Source organism: Phycodurus eques, chromosome 23 (assembly GCF_024500275.1).
Source record: "Phycodurus eques isolate BA_2022a chromosome 23, UOR_Pequ_1.1, whole genome shotgun sequence".
Lineage (NCBI taxonomy): Eukaryota > Metazoa > Chordata > Actinopteri > Syngnathiformes > Syngnathidae > Phycodurus > Phycodurus eques.
The window spans coordinates 1,695,502-1,713,892 of NC_084547.1; the positions used below are offsets into that span (position 1 = coordinate 1,695,502).

An 18,391-nucleotide genomic window follows, 5' to 3' on the forward strand; every position below is an offset into this window, starting at 1 on the left:
AGTACCAAATATGCATTTCTCTTTTTAAAATTCACGTAATTTATCTTTAAAAATGGGGTGGGTGCGACTAGTTGCTGCGGCACACCCGGAACTACAAACATGGCAGGTACGATTTGCATCTCTGCCGAATATGTTGACCATAAAAACCGCACACGCAGAACGTCAACACGACAAGATGGACGTTGCTTTCGGAATCGCGATGCTCCCGCAGCATAAGCGTTGATTTGTTGGGACGCCGCCGACGAGGAAGATGTTACTGGCGTCCGCCGTGGTCGTGTGGGAATGGCTGAACGAGCACGGCCGCTGGCGGCCCTACAGCCCGGCGGTGTGTCACCACATCGAGGCGGTGATCCGGAGCGAGCCGCGCTGCGCTAGCGTGGTCCTCGGCCAGGTGGACTCTCGCCTCTCGCCTTACATCATCGACCTGCAGTCCATGCACCAGTTCCGCCAAGACACGGGTGGGAGTCATCTTTTTACCTTCGCTCTGGCGCAAAATGACGTCTTTTTATTCTATATATATATCTTTGGGGGCAGTTCTGCTTGTGCAACTAGTCCGAAAGGAATGGGACGCGATGGGTGTGCAAAGTGAACACGCCCGGGGAGTAACATGAGAGGGGATGAACTACAAGCCGGACATTATAATAGCATTGTTTACTAAAAAAAAAACAAAAAAACTGTCGGTTTCCACCCTTTTTTGGGGTTCCTGTTTAGACAGCAGCGACGTTCAATTTGAAGCCGAGGCCAGCGGTTCTCAACTGGTAGATCGGGACCAGGAAGTGGGTCACGGATTCAGGATGGGTGGGTCGTAAAGAATTACAGGGGCATCCTGGGTTCACGATGGTACCGACGTATGACTTACTGTTTTATTTCAGCATTTCAAAAATACAAATGTTACTGTAATTATGACTTTACTACTGCATCAGCGTAGATTATTGTACACACTTACTTATTGTAAGTAACTTATTTTACACATTTGTGTACACTTATTGTACACATTTGTAGGAACGGAACTCCGTTGTAAACTGTAAAGTGAACTATTTAACATGCATCCCAGGTTGGACTTGCCTTCTATTTTTATTTTTATTTTTATTTGTTTACATGTGAAAAGGAATGTTATAAGGGTTAGGGGTCAGGTTGGGGTTACCCTAGTCTTTGTGCAGTAGTCATGTTAATCCTCAGCATTAATGTGACAGGTACTTTGGACAGGTAAGAATACCATATGTGTACTTACCGTATGTTTACAAATGCAATATACATGTTTTGAATGGTTGTTGATACATTTTCCTTTTTGCTCTTCTAAACAATAAAAAAGTGGGTTGCAACTTAACGACAATAGGAAAACGCTTGACTTGAATTTTTCCACCCCTTTGCAATCCTACATATTACCATTCCGTATGCAGTACATGGCACCAACACAGGACTAGAATGTCAATTGTACTAGTTTGGTTCTTGATGCTGCCACCTATGTACTATCCCCTTCCTCAGGCACCCTTCGAGCGGTCCGCCGCAGCTTTTACGAGCCCACCTCGGCGCCCGGCCAGGGTTGGCTGTGGGAGTGGGAGAACGACGTGGGCAGTTGGACAGCGTACGACACGGAGGTGGGCATTGCCATCCAGGCGGCGCGCGACCGCCAGCAGCCCTGGCTGGACCTGGCGCCGCTGGGGTTCTGCTACCTCATCGACTTCGGAAGCATGACCCAAATCAACGGGCAGACGCAGCGCTGCCGGCGCATCCAGCGACGCGCCGATTTGGCTTACCCCTTGGTGTCGGGGCCCCTGCCCAAATCCCACCACGGATGGGCACCTGCGTATGTGCCTCACCCCGGAGGAGCCGTGGATGTTTCTGCCGGGGGAGCGGGAATCCGGACGGGATGCATGGGGGGAGGAAATGGGAGCGCGTACCCCAGTGGGGCGCTCCCCGCTTCAGCGATCACCTCTTTGGGACCCCCCTGTTCCTGCCAGCAGTGCATGCTGCTGCTCAGTGTCAAGGTGGGCACCGTGTCCAGCGCTCAAACTCTGGGTCGGAGACCGCCACAGACAAAACCACCCAGTCCCAAACTGTACAGTCACCTGATCCCTGGAGGGCCCTTCTCACTGACCCTCCCACGGTTGCCCTCAATCTCACGGTCACTCTCCCCTCACAGGACGTCCACAGTCGGGGCGACGAGCGGCCCCGGTGTCGCGGGTGGCGGTCTGGGAATCGGAAGTCCGGATACGGGCGGAGGCTTCACGCACTCGCTCTCCCTTCTCAGCTCTGCCACCGCCGCCCTGTCCCTCAACTCCGGCCGCCCGCCGCCCCCGTCGCTTCCTCCTCCGCCGCCGCCCCCGCTATCTACCCCGCTGCCTCCCCCGCCTCACCCTTCCACATCCCTGTCCTGTATGGCTCCGGCCGCGCCCGCTTCGGGCCCGCCTCTCGGCTCGGCCTGTGCGCCCTCGCCTTCCGCCCGCGTCCTGGGACCGCTGTCTTCGTCTCTGCCGCCGCGGTCCAGCCTGGCGGGGCTGAGCCGACCGGCGATGCAGCGCCTCGCCATGGCGCAGTCCCGCGCCCTTATCGCCTCGGGGTGAGTAGACGCCAACCCTACAGACTCGGTAGGCGCCTGGTCGCTTGGCAGATTGGTGCATTTGTCAGGACATTTGACATACGATGAGTCACGGTGCCAGCAGGAGAGACTCCATCCGGCAGATGGGTGAGCCTGCTGGCACTTTCAAAGCGCCCACATCAGAAAATCAAGAGCCGTTCTGATCGAAATCCACGGAAGCCTCCACCTGTTGCTCACCGATTATCTCGGTCAAGAGCGTACGTACAAGGCGAGAGCTGTCGTTTTGATTGCCTTATGTTGGTCACTTGGTTCACTAGTTAGCAGGATTACATTGGGGGTGGGGGTGAGGTGTGTGGCTGGGGCTCCATGTGCGAATCTAGGTGTGTGTGTGTGTGTGTGTGACATTGATATTTTGGTATCGCCTCCAATACTACCCAGTGTGACTGGTTGCAAATAAAGACAGAATGTATTATAGTTATTTGGACACAAAACGTGTGAGAATGTAATGAAAAATAGGGGCTAGGATAGTCACGATAGTGCATGGCATGTTGCTATGTCTCTATAGCTACTAACATGGATCTTTTCTTACTTCATTTCATGGCTGCTTATGTCCAAAAAAAGGTTTCCCAGTCCCAGATGGAGGCTGACCTAATGCCGGCAGATTAGCCGCAATCCCCAAAACGTGACTTGCAGACATGCTTCTCCTGGCTTGTTGGGAAACAAACCAAAATAGTCACAGGGAGAGGTTACAAACATTGGTCAGTGCAGGATATGCAGTAAGATCTGACTCTGATGTTTGAGAATAATTGAGAATATTATATATATATATCTGTATCTTGAGAAAGGGTTTTTCTAGTTCATGGCTAAAGGAAGAGATTTGCCGAAAAATGGGTGCGCTATGCTCGAGAACTAAGATCCTTCGTTTTCGAAGTTTGCATCATTGGGGTGGAATAGTCATGACAGTGCTGCATGCTGGTACAAAAATGTTTTTGTTTGCCCTCTCCCAGAATCAGAAATGTTATCTGAATCTGGATTTTATTTTATTTTTTACAATTCCAATATGTGCAAAAGTGTGCACTACGCTGTAGAGTTAATCTTTGAGGCAATTTACAGTATTACGATGACATTGTCACAATAGTGCATTATACGCTGCCATGAAAAATATTATTTTGGGGGGAAACAAATGCGATTTTATTTTCCCCGGAATAAAAAAACGGTACAATCCAAGACAGGATTACCTAAATTGTGTGAAAGTGTGCGGAAGGATGGGGGGGGGGCCCCACGCTGTCAAAATTAGCTTCCTTATGGCCTCGCGGGTAATCCGTGATGACTGAACGACCGACAACCCGGGTTAAGTCACCAGATGGGATCAGGCGGATTAGCGCTATAAAAGAGCGAGGCGAGGCGCGACAAGTCACTCCGCCGTTCAACTCAACCGTCTGAGCAGGAGCAGATGTGTCCCCCCCCACCCCCCCCCCCACACCCCCAATAAGGATTGTTGAAATATTCTCGGAGATGACTGTAATCAAAAGTGGCCGACCGTAAGTACCAAGTAGACCGTTTATTTTTGCCAATTTTGAGTGCTTGACTTGACTTATTTTTGACGCGCACTAACTGTAACATACTGATTCTTCTTTGAGATAGCAACGCTAGGCTAGTTCGTGAGTACAATCAATTGGCGACAAACCGCACGGAGTCACAGCTCATACGAACGGTCGTGACGAACGCTTTCCAGTTCTCTCAATATTATGTTAATATGTTCCTCTGTGATGACAAACTGCCCCTAAAAATGTGCGGTTTTTTTTTGTTTTTTTTTGTTTAACCCACAAAAGTGGTGTACTGCTAATTCTGAACCTTTCCGTCCACGACCGTGCAAAAGCTCCTTAACCTGCTGACGTGGTTTGAACTTGACATATTGCGGCCACCTGTGCACAGCAGACTGATCGGATCTTAGCGCCTTAACACTGACCTTTTCGTGGATCAATGGACATCGTCTTTGTGTTCCAGAGTACCAACGGTTCCCGTAAAGAACCTGAACGGCTCCAGCCCTGTGCACCCTGCCCTGGCTGGTGAGCATATTAACAGTCCAGCAAGTTATACAGTCAGTCATATACAGTACGGTTCTCAAACTACATTCTTTTTCCCAGAACAAAAGGCATGTTTTTCCCACAATATAGTCCCATTTTTTGGGTGAATAAAAGATGCATTTTCCAGAATAAAAGATGTAATATTACGATAATAAAGCTGTATTTCACTTCTTAAAATATGATTTTCTCCCCCACTTGTATTTTGACTTTATCTTGGAAAAATACGACTTTAGTCTCACAACATTACAACTTTTTTTTCCCCTCCTCACAAAAACACAAACAAAGCAATTAGTTATCGTAACATGACTTTTTCTCGGAAACAGACAACGGTTGAATTAATTTGGAATTTAGGGATACGCATGGTTGTAATGTTTAATTGGTGTTACGAATATGAACAATCGTAAAACGTTTTACGTGATGTCTTTTTAGGGATTACCGGCATCCTCATGAGCGCGGCGGGACTTCCTGTTTGCCTGACCCGTCCTCCCAAGCTGGTGCTCCATCCGCCGCCGGTCAGCAAGAGTGACATCAAACCCGTGCCGGGCCTGGGCCACTGCTGTCGCAAAACCACCAAGAAGCAGGCCCGGAAAGGTCTGGAAAGAGAGAGAGGGGGGGGAACATACTCAGCAAGTGCATTTTGATCAATGTTTTGCTTTATTGTCATAGGTAGGACTCCTGAGGAGGTGGTGAAGAGGTACCTTCAGAAAGTGCGCAATCCCCCTGAGGAGGTAATTTATTTGCTAGAAACAGAAAAATATTGGCAGCTTCTCCCCAAATTTTATTAGATTTTTTTTTTCAGTTTGAAAATTGCCCAGGACATAATAATGTAGTCATTACGTCAAGAAGAATCATAAAGACCCAGAAGCCGGAAAGAAGCGACAACAAATAATGAAACAATCCCCCAGGACATTAATTATTCATTATTTTATTAAACAACACAAATTAGGATCCCAACGATAAAAGACACAAAAGTAAAAAATGTGAAAGTCTGCCGTCCCCCAGGAAATCCAGAATTTAGGGTCCCCAGTTTTAGGGCCCCAGAATGTCAGTCCAAAAACACAGACACAAAGAAAGTCTGCAATTCCCCAGGACATAAAGTATTCATTATTTAAGAAAACACATGGGAAATTTAGGGTGTCCAATATTGGGGAGTCAGAAATTCTAAAAAATGGTTTTAAAAAAAAGTCTCCAGTCCCCCAGGACCCGAATAATTCATTATTTTTTGGTAAAGAAATTCGATATTTGGGTTCCCCGATTTTACAGAGACAAACGTTTGGAGTCAGGAATGGATCCACTGTATACAGACATGACGTCATTGATGCGGTTGTACTCACTCAGGACTGCACCATCTGCATGGAAGTCCTGGCCGGCCCCTCCGGCTACAAAGGCCCCGGCGTGGGCGGCATCTCCCGCGCCGAGTCGGTGGGCCGCCTGGCGCAGTGCGGCCACCAGTACCACCTGCAGTGCCTGGTGGCCATGTACAACAACGGCAACAAGGACGGCAGCCTGCAGTGCCCCACGTGCAAAACCATCTACGGCGTCAAAACCGGGAACCAGCCTCCCGGCAAGATGGAGTACCACGTCATTCCGCACTCGCTACCGGGACACCCCGACTGCAAAACCATCCGCATTATTTACAACATTCCTCCCGGCATTCAGGTGAAGCCGCCGTGATATTTTGCAAAGCCTTTCGTATTAGTCCGCTGTATGTTATTCCAACACGTGGTGTTTTTGAGTTGCCTTGGTTGAGGTCATGAACCTGTTGCTCTTTAGGGCCTGGAGCACCCAAATCCTGGCAAACCCTTCACAGCCCGCGGTTTCCCGAGACACTGCTACCTCCCGGACAGCGACAAAGGCCGAAAGGTATTTCTTTAAACGCATCTCACAAGTACCTCCCCCAAAAATATTTAGCTCGCCAAGTACCTGCAAAACACTACTTACTGTAATATTTCAATTCAAATGTATTGCACAAGTACAAATTGCACCTGAATAAAGATCTTCAAACAAACTGTTTCAAAAGATTAAATGTATTGTACTCAAGTTAAATACAACTGAACTGTACTTGGGGAAAAAAAGAAAAAGAAAAAGTACTGTACTTGATTGAAGAAAGTTTAAGCCGAGATTGCCCTAATCGGTCGTTATGTTGAAAGGGAACGCAAATGAAGCCATCGCAAAGAAGTCCTCAAAGACGCAGGATGCTTGGAGGGGGGGGGCCATCTCAGGGCTTAAAAAACAAACCAAAAGTGTTTTATCCGACGATGCGTCATGTTCCCAGCAGCCAATCAGAGCCCAAGCGAATGAAAAATCCCGCGAGACTGCGACGAGTGGAATGTGGGCTCCCTCTAGTGCCCTTCAAACTGCAGTTACAGTACATTTATTTCTCACCATCTTTCCCGGCTGACTTTTGTACAGTATTTGCATTATCGTAAAAAGCTGCAAAAGCCCGTACAAAATAATTGCGACGGTGGTCCCTCGCTATATGGCGGTTCACCTATTGCGGATTCAGTGCATTGCGGACTTAAACTTTTTTTTTTTTTTTTTTCATATTCGTATCGTGCATAATTCACCAATATCGTGGGATTTTGACTGTATGCTGTCATACGTTTGTGGTAACAATCAATGCGCTTTTTAGTCTATAACATTAAAACTGTAAAAAAATGAAAAATACTTTCAAATACGTCCATCCATCCATCCATCCATTTTCTACACCGCTTTATCCTCACTAGGGTCGCGGGTGTGCCGGAGCCCATCCCATGCTTCTTCGGGCGAGAGGCGGGGTGGGGTACACCCTGGACTGGTCGCCAGCCAATCGCAGGGCACATATAAACAAACGACCATTCGCGCACACATTCACACCTGAGGGCAATCAACCTACCATGCATGTTTTTGGGATGCGGGAGGAAACCGGAGCGCCCGGAGAAAACCCACGCAGGCACGGGGAGAACATGCAAGCACAGGCGGAGCCGGGATTTGAACTCCGGTCCTCAGAACTGTGAGACATATGTGCTAAGCAGTCATCCACCGTGCCGCCCATTCAAATACATATTAAATGTACTGCACTACTGCATTACTGTACGTTTAAGGGTTCAATCGATGTTTAGAAGTATAGAATGTGTTTTTAAGAGTATGGTCGCGGTTAATAGGAGTGTCGGGGGTATGAATTAAGAGTCTGCAGATGTTCAAATAAAAAAAAATATATGTATATATATATGGGCACTACGTCGCAGATTTCGCCTGTTGCGGGGTCGTTCCGGAACCTAACCCCCGTGATAAACGAGGCATTACTGTATGGACCTCAGATTTCTGTGGTATAGCGAGGGAACAGTGTACCCGCTTTGCGTTCGAAGGGTAAGCGTAAAAGTCCAAGAAGTGTAACACAGTCTGACTTATTCAGGTTCTCAGGCTGCTCCTGGTGGCGTGGGACCGCCGCCTCATATTCTCCGTGGGCACGTCCAGCACCACCGGCGAGTCGGACACGGTCATCTGGAACGAGGTGCACCACAAGACGGAGTTCGGCTCCAACCTGACGGGCCACGGTTACCCCGATCCGGGCCACCTGGACAACGTTCTGGAGGAGCTCAAGGCTCAGGGCATCACCGAGGACGAATGTCTCCCCCGAGAATGAGGGCAAACGTTAAACAGATCACGTGGGAAAGAAATCTTTGAGGGAGGTCAGAATCTTACCGTGAAACAGGGGTGGGGGAAGCTCGCATTTGCGAACCTCAGAGGAGCTGTTCAAGCCCCCAAACGGTCACACATAGCCACCATTTATCGCGTTTCAAAGAAAATTCATTGGTTCGAAGACGACAGCATTTTGAAACCGCCCGTCACGCGTTAACGTCGAGTCAAAAGCGGTACACCAAGGTGAAGTGCGTGTTTAGCGGTTTTTTAATTTTAATTTTTTTTATTTACATTTAAGTTTTATGCGCAAAGGATGCCACGAGCACCACATTCCGACACCGTTTCGCAGTTAACGCGTTCGTCTGAACGTTTTTAGTATTTACATGAAAATAAAAAAAATAAAAAAACCACGGTGTTTTCTGTTTTTACTCGGCCGTCATATCAAATGTCAGACGCGTTTTAGTCCCGCCGTCACACAAACAACCCCCCAAAAAGAAACATACTACTCAAAAGTAAAGTTCGCTTTTATGGTTTTTAACATTTAGGTGTTATTGGCGTTTACATGGAAAACGGCAATGCTGTTGTTAACATTTGGCGTTCGTTGTTTCGGCTGTCACATAGTGCCGCGTGCCTAAAGTTAGCGTCTGTCTGAATATTTTTCAAGACATTTTTCGCATTTACATTTAATACGGTAACGCTCAATTAGTGTTTTCAGGCTCCAAAATGCTGATGTCATGTAAAATAACCGACAAAACGAAATTTTTTATCCATCTGTCATGCGCTAACATTGTGTCAAAAGAAGTACTTTGGATGTTTGCGTCTTTGTGCCCGAAGACATTGTGTCTTTGTTTTTGTTTTTCTTTAATTCACAATCATCTTTATTTGCCAAGTATGTCCCAAAAATTCGGCTTTGAACAAACTTTTTGTTCACTCATGAAGTGTTTGCAGGCGCCAAATCATAAAACCCCTCTCCTCCTTTTTTTTTTTTTTTTTTATAAATCTTTCTCATTTACTCGTGAATTCATGATGGTGCTGTGAGGACTTCCCCACCCCTGTCTTAAAGGAACAGTGGCAAACATTTCACCGAACAAAACAAAATCCACGAAAAGCGTTTATCGACTGCATGATCTACGATATTGCGTTTTGACACCACCGTGCACAGTCAGTGTTCAAATTATAACTTCATACTGTTGCACTTCCACGTCAAGAATGGAAGCGTCACCATGGCGACTTCATTTTGAGCATGGACGTTTGCTGACCTCCAGAGTTACTTTTTGGCAACTACATTCCATTTGGTTCCATTGGTCACTTCGACAACCATTCATCAGCTGTCGTGTGTTCGTATTTTGATTTTGTATTGACTTGTTTTTATATTTATTTATTTTAGGTACAAAGAGGTATTTCTTAGTTGTTTATGTACCATTTTTGTTATTTTATTGTCATTTTCTGCTATGAAATGGTATATGTAACCATTGACAGCATTTATATTTTATGTATGGAGGTATGCACCTTGTGTGTTTGTTATATATGTGCACAAATTTACATTAAAGTTTGTTTGTTTTTCCCTCCTTTTGCGTTATTTTGAACCAAAACATATTATACTTACTTTTGCAATATTTAAAATCACATGAGAAGAATTTATTTAAAAGGAACACTTTTTACTAAGTATAAAAGTGAAACAAATAGGTTAATTTAAAAAAAAAAAACATTTGTTAAAATAAAATATATCCTTTAATTTATTGCAAACAATAGAATTGTTAATGAGTAAACTGTTAATATAAGAATACTCAAAGCACTAACAATCATTTACTTAACAAACTTTAATGACCTGAGCTGCGTCGGACTGGTTTATCTGTAGATTAGTCTGTGGCTTGGATTAAGTCTGGATTACTTCCACTTTAAACCCTGACAAAGAAAGAGAAGTTAGCCAGTTGGTTTACCCTTTATTTTGTCTTTTGGGTATATTGGGGTGGCAATTGTTATATTGTCATCCGTATTTGTTTTCCAGTCACCAAAAAATAAAAATAAAGTTTGGCAGTCGTATTATGAATTGATACTTTGGCGTGGCCCTTTTGCGCAGGGACAGCTGGAAGGGCACTTGCCATAGATGCAAGATAAGAAAAAACAATGTATAAAATGGAAATAGTACAATACAAATATTTCAAAGAACGAAACAAACAATTTACACTTTCGCTGCCATTGACGGCTTTAGAAGTCAAACATCCCTGTTAACTGGGAAGGCTGGCAGTGAATGAGTTAAGAGTTTGTTGTTTAACCCCAGCAAAGTTTAAGCTCCGTCGGACAGTCGATTTGTTCATGCTGTTTTCATTTTATTTACTGCATTCCCCATATTTTTATTGATTTATTTATCGTTTTGCTCTAAGGTTTGTGCATGTATTTAAAACGCTGCAAGAGCTTTGGAAACATCTCTGCAAGGGTAGAAATGCCTTTCATAATTTAAATGTCATGTCATCACTTCATGAAAAAGATAATTCAATGATGTCGATGTTCATCATGTTTAGATGCTCCAGTACTGTGTAACTGATTTATATAATAACAATGATCGTCATGACTAGATATAGAGGCCACAAAATACACATTTGAGGCTACAAGAGAGAGATTTTTTTCCCCCCACCACAGATGATAAATTCACATTCATTAGAAATAAATAATATATTATATATATATATATATATAAAATACAATGTCATGTTATGTTATGAGAATAAAGTTGCTGTTTTTTTTTCAAGAAAAGAATTGAATTAAAAGAATGTTCAGGAAGTCATCTGAGAAGAATAAAGTCATATTTTTTTCAAGATATCATTTTAATGTGATGATAGCAAAGCCAACTATTACTGCCTAACGAGGGAAGAAAGTCATATATTAACAAGTGTATTTAAAAACTACAACTTGATTCTCCTCATCTTAAGTATTTTATTCTGGAAAAAAACACCTTGTCTAATATTCTGGGGGGGGGGGGGGGGGGGGGAACTCATTTATACAAGGATGTCAGATTTATGTGATGTATCACAATCATATGAGAGCTTTTAATAAGCGCAAAGCTAAGGTAGAGAGGATTAATCGCTTGATTTGTTTTATTGGTGCGCGTCTGCATTTTGTAAAAATGACACGACGTCATCATTTTGTCAAGCCCACTTTGGGAATCACCGCCTCAGAAAAACACAACACGGAATGTATCGATTCGACAAACGCTTTTAAACGCAGCACAATCTGGGCTGCCTGGTCGTCAAGGAAACAAAAGCCAGTCTGCGCTCATTCCTCCCCTCCCCCGACGCTTGCATTTCAGCAATGGCGCCCGCTCACACTGCTGCCTTTCAGCTAAAAGCTTTTTATGTGGCGGCCCGATGCAGCAGGAGGAAGGAAGCGAGAGCGGCAAGGGGTGGGGAAGGAGGGAGTGGTTAGAGTGAAAAAAGAAGGGCCTCCCTGGCCGTCGCCAAGGCAACTGTGACATCATCAGGCACTAAAAGCTTTTAACCGGATTCCTCTCCCGCTTTAGGCCCCATTTTGAGTGCTCTTTCAGTCTGTCCGGGAGGGGGAAGTGCAAAGGCAGGCCTTCGCGTGTGCTTCACGAGCTCACTGCACCGCACCAAACTGTAAAAGCCTTTTAAAGCCCAGCCATCTCGCCAGGCTTTTTTTTTTTTTTTTGGGCCGGGGGGGGTGGGGGGGACGGGGACGGGACAGGGGGGGGGAAATGGCATCGGGAGATGAGTTCGGCTATCTCATTCCGCCCCCCCAGGGCGAGAAGCACCGGCGGGCCCCCAACTGGACCGACGGCGAAATGAAGGCCCTGCTCTATGTTTGGGAGGAGAACCACAACGAGCTGAAGACCAGCAAGAGGAACGCCAAGGTTTACGAGAGGATGTCGCAGCGCTTCTTCCAGCTGACGGGCGAGCAACGCTTCAAGGAGGAGATCAAGATGAAGATCACAAACATGTCCTTCCAGTACAGGCCAGTTAACCTCGAAGTTCTCCATCCTGTCTCCAAATGTGTCACTCATTTTCTGTTTGTTATTTTGAAACAGGCGACTTAAATCCAACGTCATGGAAAGCGGCGAGACGCCCGACTGGCCCTATTATAAGCCCATCGAGAATATCCTATCCAAACCTTTGGAGGCGGTACGAGGCAGCTGGTCCGAGTCCCAGGCCGAGTCCCAGGCCTCGGCGAGCGCCGGGACCTCCTCCCAGGCCGCCGACAACCCTTCGGGCCAGCCGGAGGAGACGGTGATGGGCTACCTGCCCGAGTACACGGGCTCCTCGGACGAAATGGAGATCAAGCAGGAGCTGGACTCTTGGAGCTCTGACAGTGAGCAGACGCGAGGCTCCAGGTAACCACCAAGTCACCGTGACTTCACACACGTACTTCCGGGTGTCAAAAGCTCACGCGTTCTCATCGTAGACAAAACCTTCCGTGTCACGTGAGCCCATCTGACCGAGCCGGAGCAATTGAGGAAAAACAGGGGGAAAAGGCTTGGCCGTAATTGACATTTCAACAAATAAATGACTCAAAAATGACTTTTCCGCTGCACGGATCAATGGTGCAGTTGGCTCTTTTGACGGCGGAACCGATCGTGCGCTGTCGTCCGCTAGCAGGCTAGCTATTATGTTTTTGCTATATTACCCAAAGCATTCTGTACATGCGTGTTAGGAAATGCTTCCAGAAACACAAAAATGGAGGTGTGGCGAGCAGCTAGCTAGTCTTGTCATCTTCTATATAAAACTTTATATGACATCCACTCAATTTAGCTTCCTCACCCACAGATAATGCTGAATTAATAGGCGGTTTTGTTTTGTAAAGAAATTGAAAGAAAATGGAGACACCATCCAAGGAAACATCCACAAACTAAATAAAAGCTAAAAATAATCACAAAATTTAGAGAGTTGAAAGCAGGTATCTCCGTTTTTTTTTGGTCTGAAATACTTTACCTATCGTGGCTAGTCAAGAAAAATCAGCTAATCCTCAAAAAACGTGGAGGTACCTGGATCGTGACTATGCAAGGAAAAGTCAACATCGACAGTTTGGAAAATTAAAAGCGGGTATCTCCATTCTTTGTTTTTTTTTTTTAGGGTTAGGGAAACCCTTTTCCAGGTAAAAAGAAAAATATTGTGGCTACTCAAGGAAAATCAGGTATCTCCAGATAATGTTTTGCTTTTTCAGATGAACTGACTTTTATTCTTCAGATTTTTTTTTAACCTGTCCCCAATGAAAAATCATGTATCTACACATTTTGGAAGTTTTTTTTTTTTTTTGGGGGGGGGGGGGTAATATAATAATAACAATGAACACAACTCGTAAAGTGCTGTGTGTTTCACTATTTAATGGAAAGTCTTGTATCCGAGTCCTTGCTCTGATCGTCCGGCCTTGCCACGACATCGATGCGCTCTCCCCGATTGTCCCTTTCTCCGCAGCTCCCATCCAGTTTCAAGCAAGCAAAAGAGCACAAAAAGACAGCACTCCCTGAAGCGGAAGAAGCTGCAGCTGATGCAGGCCATGCTGCAGCAACAAAAGCGCTCCAACCAAGCCATCGAGGACACGTGCAGGGAGGTCCGGCGGGCCTTGCACCAGCAGAACCTGGTCCAGGTCCAGTGTATGCAGTTGCAGGAGCGCATGATGAACCTTCTGGAGAAGATGATCCTGCCATCCTCCACGAGTGGGAAGAACCAAATCGGAAATTCAAGTGTAGCTTCCTTATAGTCCACAAGCATCTTTAAGCCTCGTGTGTAGAAAAAAAATAATGCATGTGCTTGTTTGCATTGCTGTAGAAATAAACCCAATAGTTTGACATTATATACTTGTGTGTGTTTTTTTTTACAACCCCCACCCCCGCCCCCCCCTCATTTCTCTGGCCTAATGAGCTTCTGTAGGTCCCCAAACTGTGGGGCAGGACCAAAAATAGGTCGTTGGAGGACTTTGACCTCAATTGTTTACAGCACGGCTGGGGAACGCTGCCAGCAAATTCTCAACCCAACATTATCCACCATTTTAAAAAGCAACTGTGACTTAAACAAAGTGCTGTACATAAATTAAAATTAAGCAAAAACAGATCCAGCATTTTGAGAACACTGTGCCAAATATGTTTTAATGTTTTTAAAATTATATTTTCTTAAAGTTATTCGAATATCCTGTATGTCTGCGTTTGTTGTTCAATGAATGAACAATTTGGGAATACAATACTGCGCCAAATACATCCCATCGAATTAAAAAAAACAACTAAATCATCTCAATAGATTCTTATCCAAATGAATGATTTTTTTTAAATTAATGCCATGTTTAAATCATTTGTTTTGTGTATATTAAGATTCATTTAATATTTAATGAAATCATTTTGAGAATACTGTGCAAAATAACTTTTTTTAGTAAAACAATTTAATGTCAAAAAATTATAATACTGTCAAATACATTTTGATTAAAAACGAATTATTGCTAAACCACAGATTTAAATAAATATATTTATTTTATGTTTTACTGTATAATTTTAAATTAAAACGTATTTTAAATCAGTGTTAGACTGCCACCGCCCACCGACATGCCCAGCCAATAGAATCGCACCATTCGTTTTGAATGTTGAGCGTGGCGGCGATTGGGCCAACGGAGGAAAGGGGGCGGTGCAGGTGAGGCGAAGACGTTACGTTGTCATGGTTACCGTCAATGTCGCTTTGTTCAAGCAGCCTGGGGGCGCGTGCTCGTGCGTCTCGAGAAGAGGCGCGTTCACGACGCCGCATATGGAGGAGACTTAAATGACCAGGCGAATGTATTGTTTGGAATAACTGTCCAAAAAATGTGTAGAGTGACGTGAAAATGTCGATTTTGCACATTTAAAATCTGCATGGAGGTATCGTTTTTTTTGTTTTTGTTTTTTCTTAAAGGAGCCTTCGACACCGTACAAGGTAAAGCTAAAAAGTTCGCTCGTTTTAGTAACAAGATAGTATTAAAGTAGTCGTAGTTGTGTAGCTGTGGCTACGAAAAGTTAGCTTTGTAGAACGCGATATAGTAAGGGGGGAAAAAAAAGAAAGAAAAAAAAGGATAAAAACCACACCGCTATCCTGTGGTTTACTTGCAACGTGTTTTAAATGTGTGACATTTCCAAAACAAAACAAAAGTCACCGAATGCCAAACGCCTGGTTGCCATTAAGTGTTTTTGTTGAGGGGGAGAGCCAGCTGGCACTGTGCTCTGGGGGAGGATATAAAAGCCCTGTGTGCGTTTATCCTTGACAGATAATGACACAAACCAGTCAGATTCAGATCATTTATTTATTATTCATTTCAAAGTGAAATCTGAATGATTATTTTTTTTGATGGGTAGCTCTGTTATGAATGTGACTTCAACAATTTTCCCCACAGTAAATCATTTAAAATGGAACTAATCCATCATAAATTCTTCAGTAACTGTTTGACGTTAACACTTAACTGTGTGAGAAAAAGAAGAAAAAAAAACTTGAAAAATAAGTCAACCAGTGTTGGGTTTTGGGTTGGTTTTGTAGATTAGGGTTGTGTTTGGGTTTGAGTCAGGAGTAGCAAATTGACAAGATTTCCTCAAAATGATAGTTTGTCAAAATGCTATCATTTTTGTGTGATATCGCTGATGGATAATGTGGTTTAAAAAAAAAAAAAAAAGCCTTCAAATGAGAGTAAAACAGAATAACTTATTTGTCAACATATCATATTGCACAATGGTCATTGCACTGGACTATTGCTATATTAGCCATTCAAACTGCTCTAATTGCTAGAGGACTCTTCTCGCATCTTTTTGCACAGTTGTCAAAAACAAAAACAAAGAAAATTGTACCGGCATTACCAGATGACGAGCAACCATTTATTGATCAGCGGCTGTTTTTCTCAATGTCTTTATGTCTCAAAAGTATTCTCTGTCAATTGACCGTCTGTTGTCGTACTCGAGCAGCTCCGACTACCGGGGAGAAATCCCTTGTGTGTTTTTTGGACATACTTGGCAAAATAAAGAGGATTCTGATGATTGAAAAGGCGAGCCTTAACCTAAAAACTCCACTTAAATACAGAAAAAAAAAATGGAACATTATATGTGAGAAGAGCAGTGTGGGCAATAAAATAGTTCATGTACTTTAGTGAACAAATGTTTTTCGAAAATGTTTTTGTTTTTGGAGGATTTTAGAGGCCTTTGAAGTGTTCATTCCAAGTTGTTGTTGTTTTTTCCCCCCACAAAGACGGCCGCCACTTGTAACGTTGATATAAAACGTTAGAGTTTATGGTGTGCGTTAGCTTTCCCGGTTGGCGTCATTGTGAGGATTAAGAACGCTGCGGGTCGGTAGGGTTTACAGTTTATGGTTAGCAGTTTTAACTGTCCATGTATTTTTATGTAACCATAGGATGACAACAACACAATAGTGTTGGCAACAAGATGAGGATCCAGGGACAACCGGAGGGTGCGAGGAGGCGCCTGGATTTAAGTGCGTCCGGCGAACTGCGGCGCGTGGAGGTCCACCGCGGGCGGACAGGCTTCGGCTTCACCATCACGGGACAGCGGCCGTGTTTGTTGAGCGGCATCCTGGAGGGAAGTCCCGGCCACCTGGTGGGCCTCAAACAAGGCGACGGCATCATGGCGATCAACGGCGCCGACGTGTCTAGCGCTTTGCACGAGACCGTGGTGCAGATGGTCGGTCGCTGCATCGGGCCGCTGCGGTTGGTCGTGCGTACCGAAGGCCGCGTCATTGGGAACCCCATCCTACACGATGAAAAGTTTTTAATAAGCCCCAAAAAGGCCGGCGTCCTCCGCGCCATCTCGCACGATTCACCCAATTCTGACAACTGGCGCCACGTGCTCGCTAGCAAGCAGAGGCCGCTGTCAGAACCAGATATGTCGCAGTGGTCCAAACGGCGGAGCGCCGAAACGCAGGAGCCAAAGAACGAGACCCGTTGTGACGGTGAGGAGGCGAATCCAGACTGGAGCATTTTAAACATGACCTTGGTGGTAGGCTACCTGAGCTCCACAGAGCTGATTTTAAATACGTCCCAATCGGAGGACGACGGCTTGAAGGCCATCCGAGAGCGAATACGGCAGCTGGGCACGGAGCAGGATACCCACACGCTGGTCCTTATGAAGCTCACGTTTGACTGCGTCAGGCTTTGCGACGACATGGGAGCCGTTCTGGCGGCCTTTCCCACCGAGAACCTAGTCCTAGGGGCTGCTTGTGCCGAGGATCCTCGTTTTTTTTGCCTGGTGACCACCGCGCACATTATCAACGGCTGTGTTCCACAAGACGGTCCGTTGAGGGCCTCCTGCCACGTTTTCTTCATTGACCCAGAGTTGGGAAACCACAAGGAGCACGCAGGCATTGCCGGCCGCTTCGGTTTCGACTGCACCCCTGATCCGGACACCTCGGGTTGCCTGGAATTCCCACTGGCTCCTCCAGATGTCCTCCATGTTGTCACGGTCCTCTATAGCGACATGGGGGACACGGTGGAGAGACTTCGAGTCAGACTGGACATGGAGGCCCAGCAGCAAGCCAAGGAGAATATCCGACAAGGTAGTAGTAACGGAGACAGCGGCATTGACAACGCTTCGCCCCCTGAGGAGAGAGCCGCAAGGGATTTCCCTTCCGTAATCCGAAACCACCCCGGGGTCCTCCTCCCCACCTGTCCATGGGATAATCCCGCATCCCCAGACCGCACCTCAAGAAATTTCTACGATAATGGCCAAAGACATCATCCAGAGAACAGTGGCAGCACACACTCCCTTTCAGAGTCGCTACCCGGGCCCGATTCCCTCACCGGCTTTTACGGAGGACCCCCGCCTCGGCTCAAATTCCAGTTCAAGCCCCCGCCTCCTCTAACCCCTTTGGGTAAAAAAAACAGCGTCTCGGCAGAGTCTCTCAGGGGCAGCCAGCGCTGGTTCTCCAGGCCCAAGTGGCCCAAATCCCTCAGTGGTGATCCAGAGCCACGGGAGACATGGAACCACGACAACGAACGGTTAGCTTGCATCGGCCTCGGTGGCGGAACGCGGAAACTGCCGCCCCCCATGAGCCAGATTCCCTCAGACAGGTATCGGTCTGCGGAGATCCTTCTCATGATGCCCCCCAAAGAGGAATGGACCCAAGCATTCGTGGACAGGAAGAATGAGCGTGGGAAAAATGTGAGTGGTTAAGATGAACGT

General features: G+C 45.7%; 3 protein-coding genes across 3 annotated transcripts in view; all 3 read left to right on the top strand.

Moving 5' to 3' along the window:
• Window position 1: 1 nt before the first annotated feature.
• On the top strand, window positions 2-9,811 carry dtx4a (deltex 4, E3 ubiquitin ligase a). Its single transcript, XM_061669233.1, has 8 exons — window positions 2-458; window positions 1,486-2,560; window positions 4,547-4,608; window positions 5,056-5,217; window positions 5,293-5,354; window positions 5,965-6,285; window positions 6,400-6,489; window positions 8,021-9,811. The coding sequence occupies exons 1-8, from the start codon at window positions 251-253 to the stop codon at window positions 8,249-8,251; spliced, it is 2,211 nt and encodes a 736-aa protein (XP_061525217.1). The 5' UTR covers window positions 2-250; the 3' UTR covers window positions 8,252-9,811.
• Window positions 9,812-11,926: 2,115 nt separating this feature from the next.
• Window positions 11,927-14,052, top strand: msantd1 (Myb/SANT-like DNA-binding domain containing 1). Its single transcript, XM_061669388.1, has 3 exons — window positions 11,927-12,216; window positions 12,290-12,592; window positions 13,674-14,052. The coding sequence occupies exons 1-3, from the start codon at window positions 11,960-11,962 to the stop codon at window positions 13,957-13,959; spliced, it is 846 nt and encodes a 281-aa protein (XP_061525372.1). The 5' UTR covers window positions 11,927-11,959; the 3' UTR covers window positions 13,960-14,052.
• A 926-nt stretch (window positions 14,053-14,978) lies between these two features.
• The window catches only part of rgs12a (regulator of G protein signaling 12a), a 29,504-nt gene continuing 26,091 nt past the window's right edge, over window positions 14,979-18,391 (top strand). Inside the window, exons 1-2 of the mRNA XM_061669409.1 lie at window positions 14,979-15,152; window positions 16,608-18,370. Coding sequence (XP_061525393.1) covers window positions 16,640-18,370 — 1,731 coding nt within the window. The 5' untranslated portion in view covers window positions 14,979-15,152; window positions 16,608-16,639. The remainder of the gene's footprint in view (window positions 15,153-16,607; window positions 18,371-18,391) is intronic.

What these genes read in the sequence shown, in the direction of transcription:
- dtx4a (XM_061669233.1), top strand. Translation starts at nt 251, where the DNA reads ATGTTACTGGCGTCCGCCGTGGTCGTGTGGGAATGGCTGAACGAGCAC. An exon ending in CAAGAAGCAGGCCCGGAAAG is followed by an intron (nt 5,218 to 5,292) that starts GTCTGGAAAGAG and finishes TTATTGTCATAG; the next exon opens with GTAGGACTCCTGAGGAGGTG. An exon ending in TGCGCAATCCCCCTGAGGAG is followed by an intron (nt 5,355 to 5,964) that starts GTAATTTATTTG and finishes GTACTCACTCAG; the next exon opens with GACTGCACCATCTGCATGGA.
- msantd1 (XM_061669388.1), top strand. Translation starts at nt 11,960, where the DNA reads ATGGCATCGGGAGATGAGTTCGGCTATCTCATTCCGCCCCCCCAGGGC. An exon ending in AACATGTCCTTCCAGTACAG is followed by an intron (nt 12,217 to 12,289) that starts GCCAGTTAACCT and finishes ATTTTGAAACAG; the next exon opens with GCGACTTAAATCCAACGTCA. An exon ending in GAGCAGACGCGAGGCTCCAG is followed by an intron (nt 12,593 to 13,673) that starts GTAACCACCAAG and finishes CTTTCTCCGCAG; the next exon opens with CTCCCATCCAGTTTCAAGCA.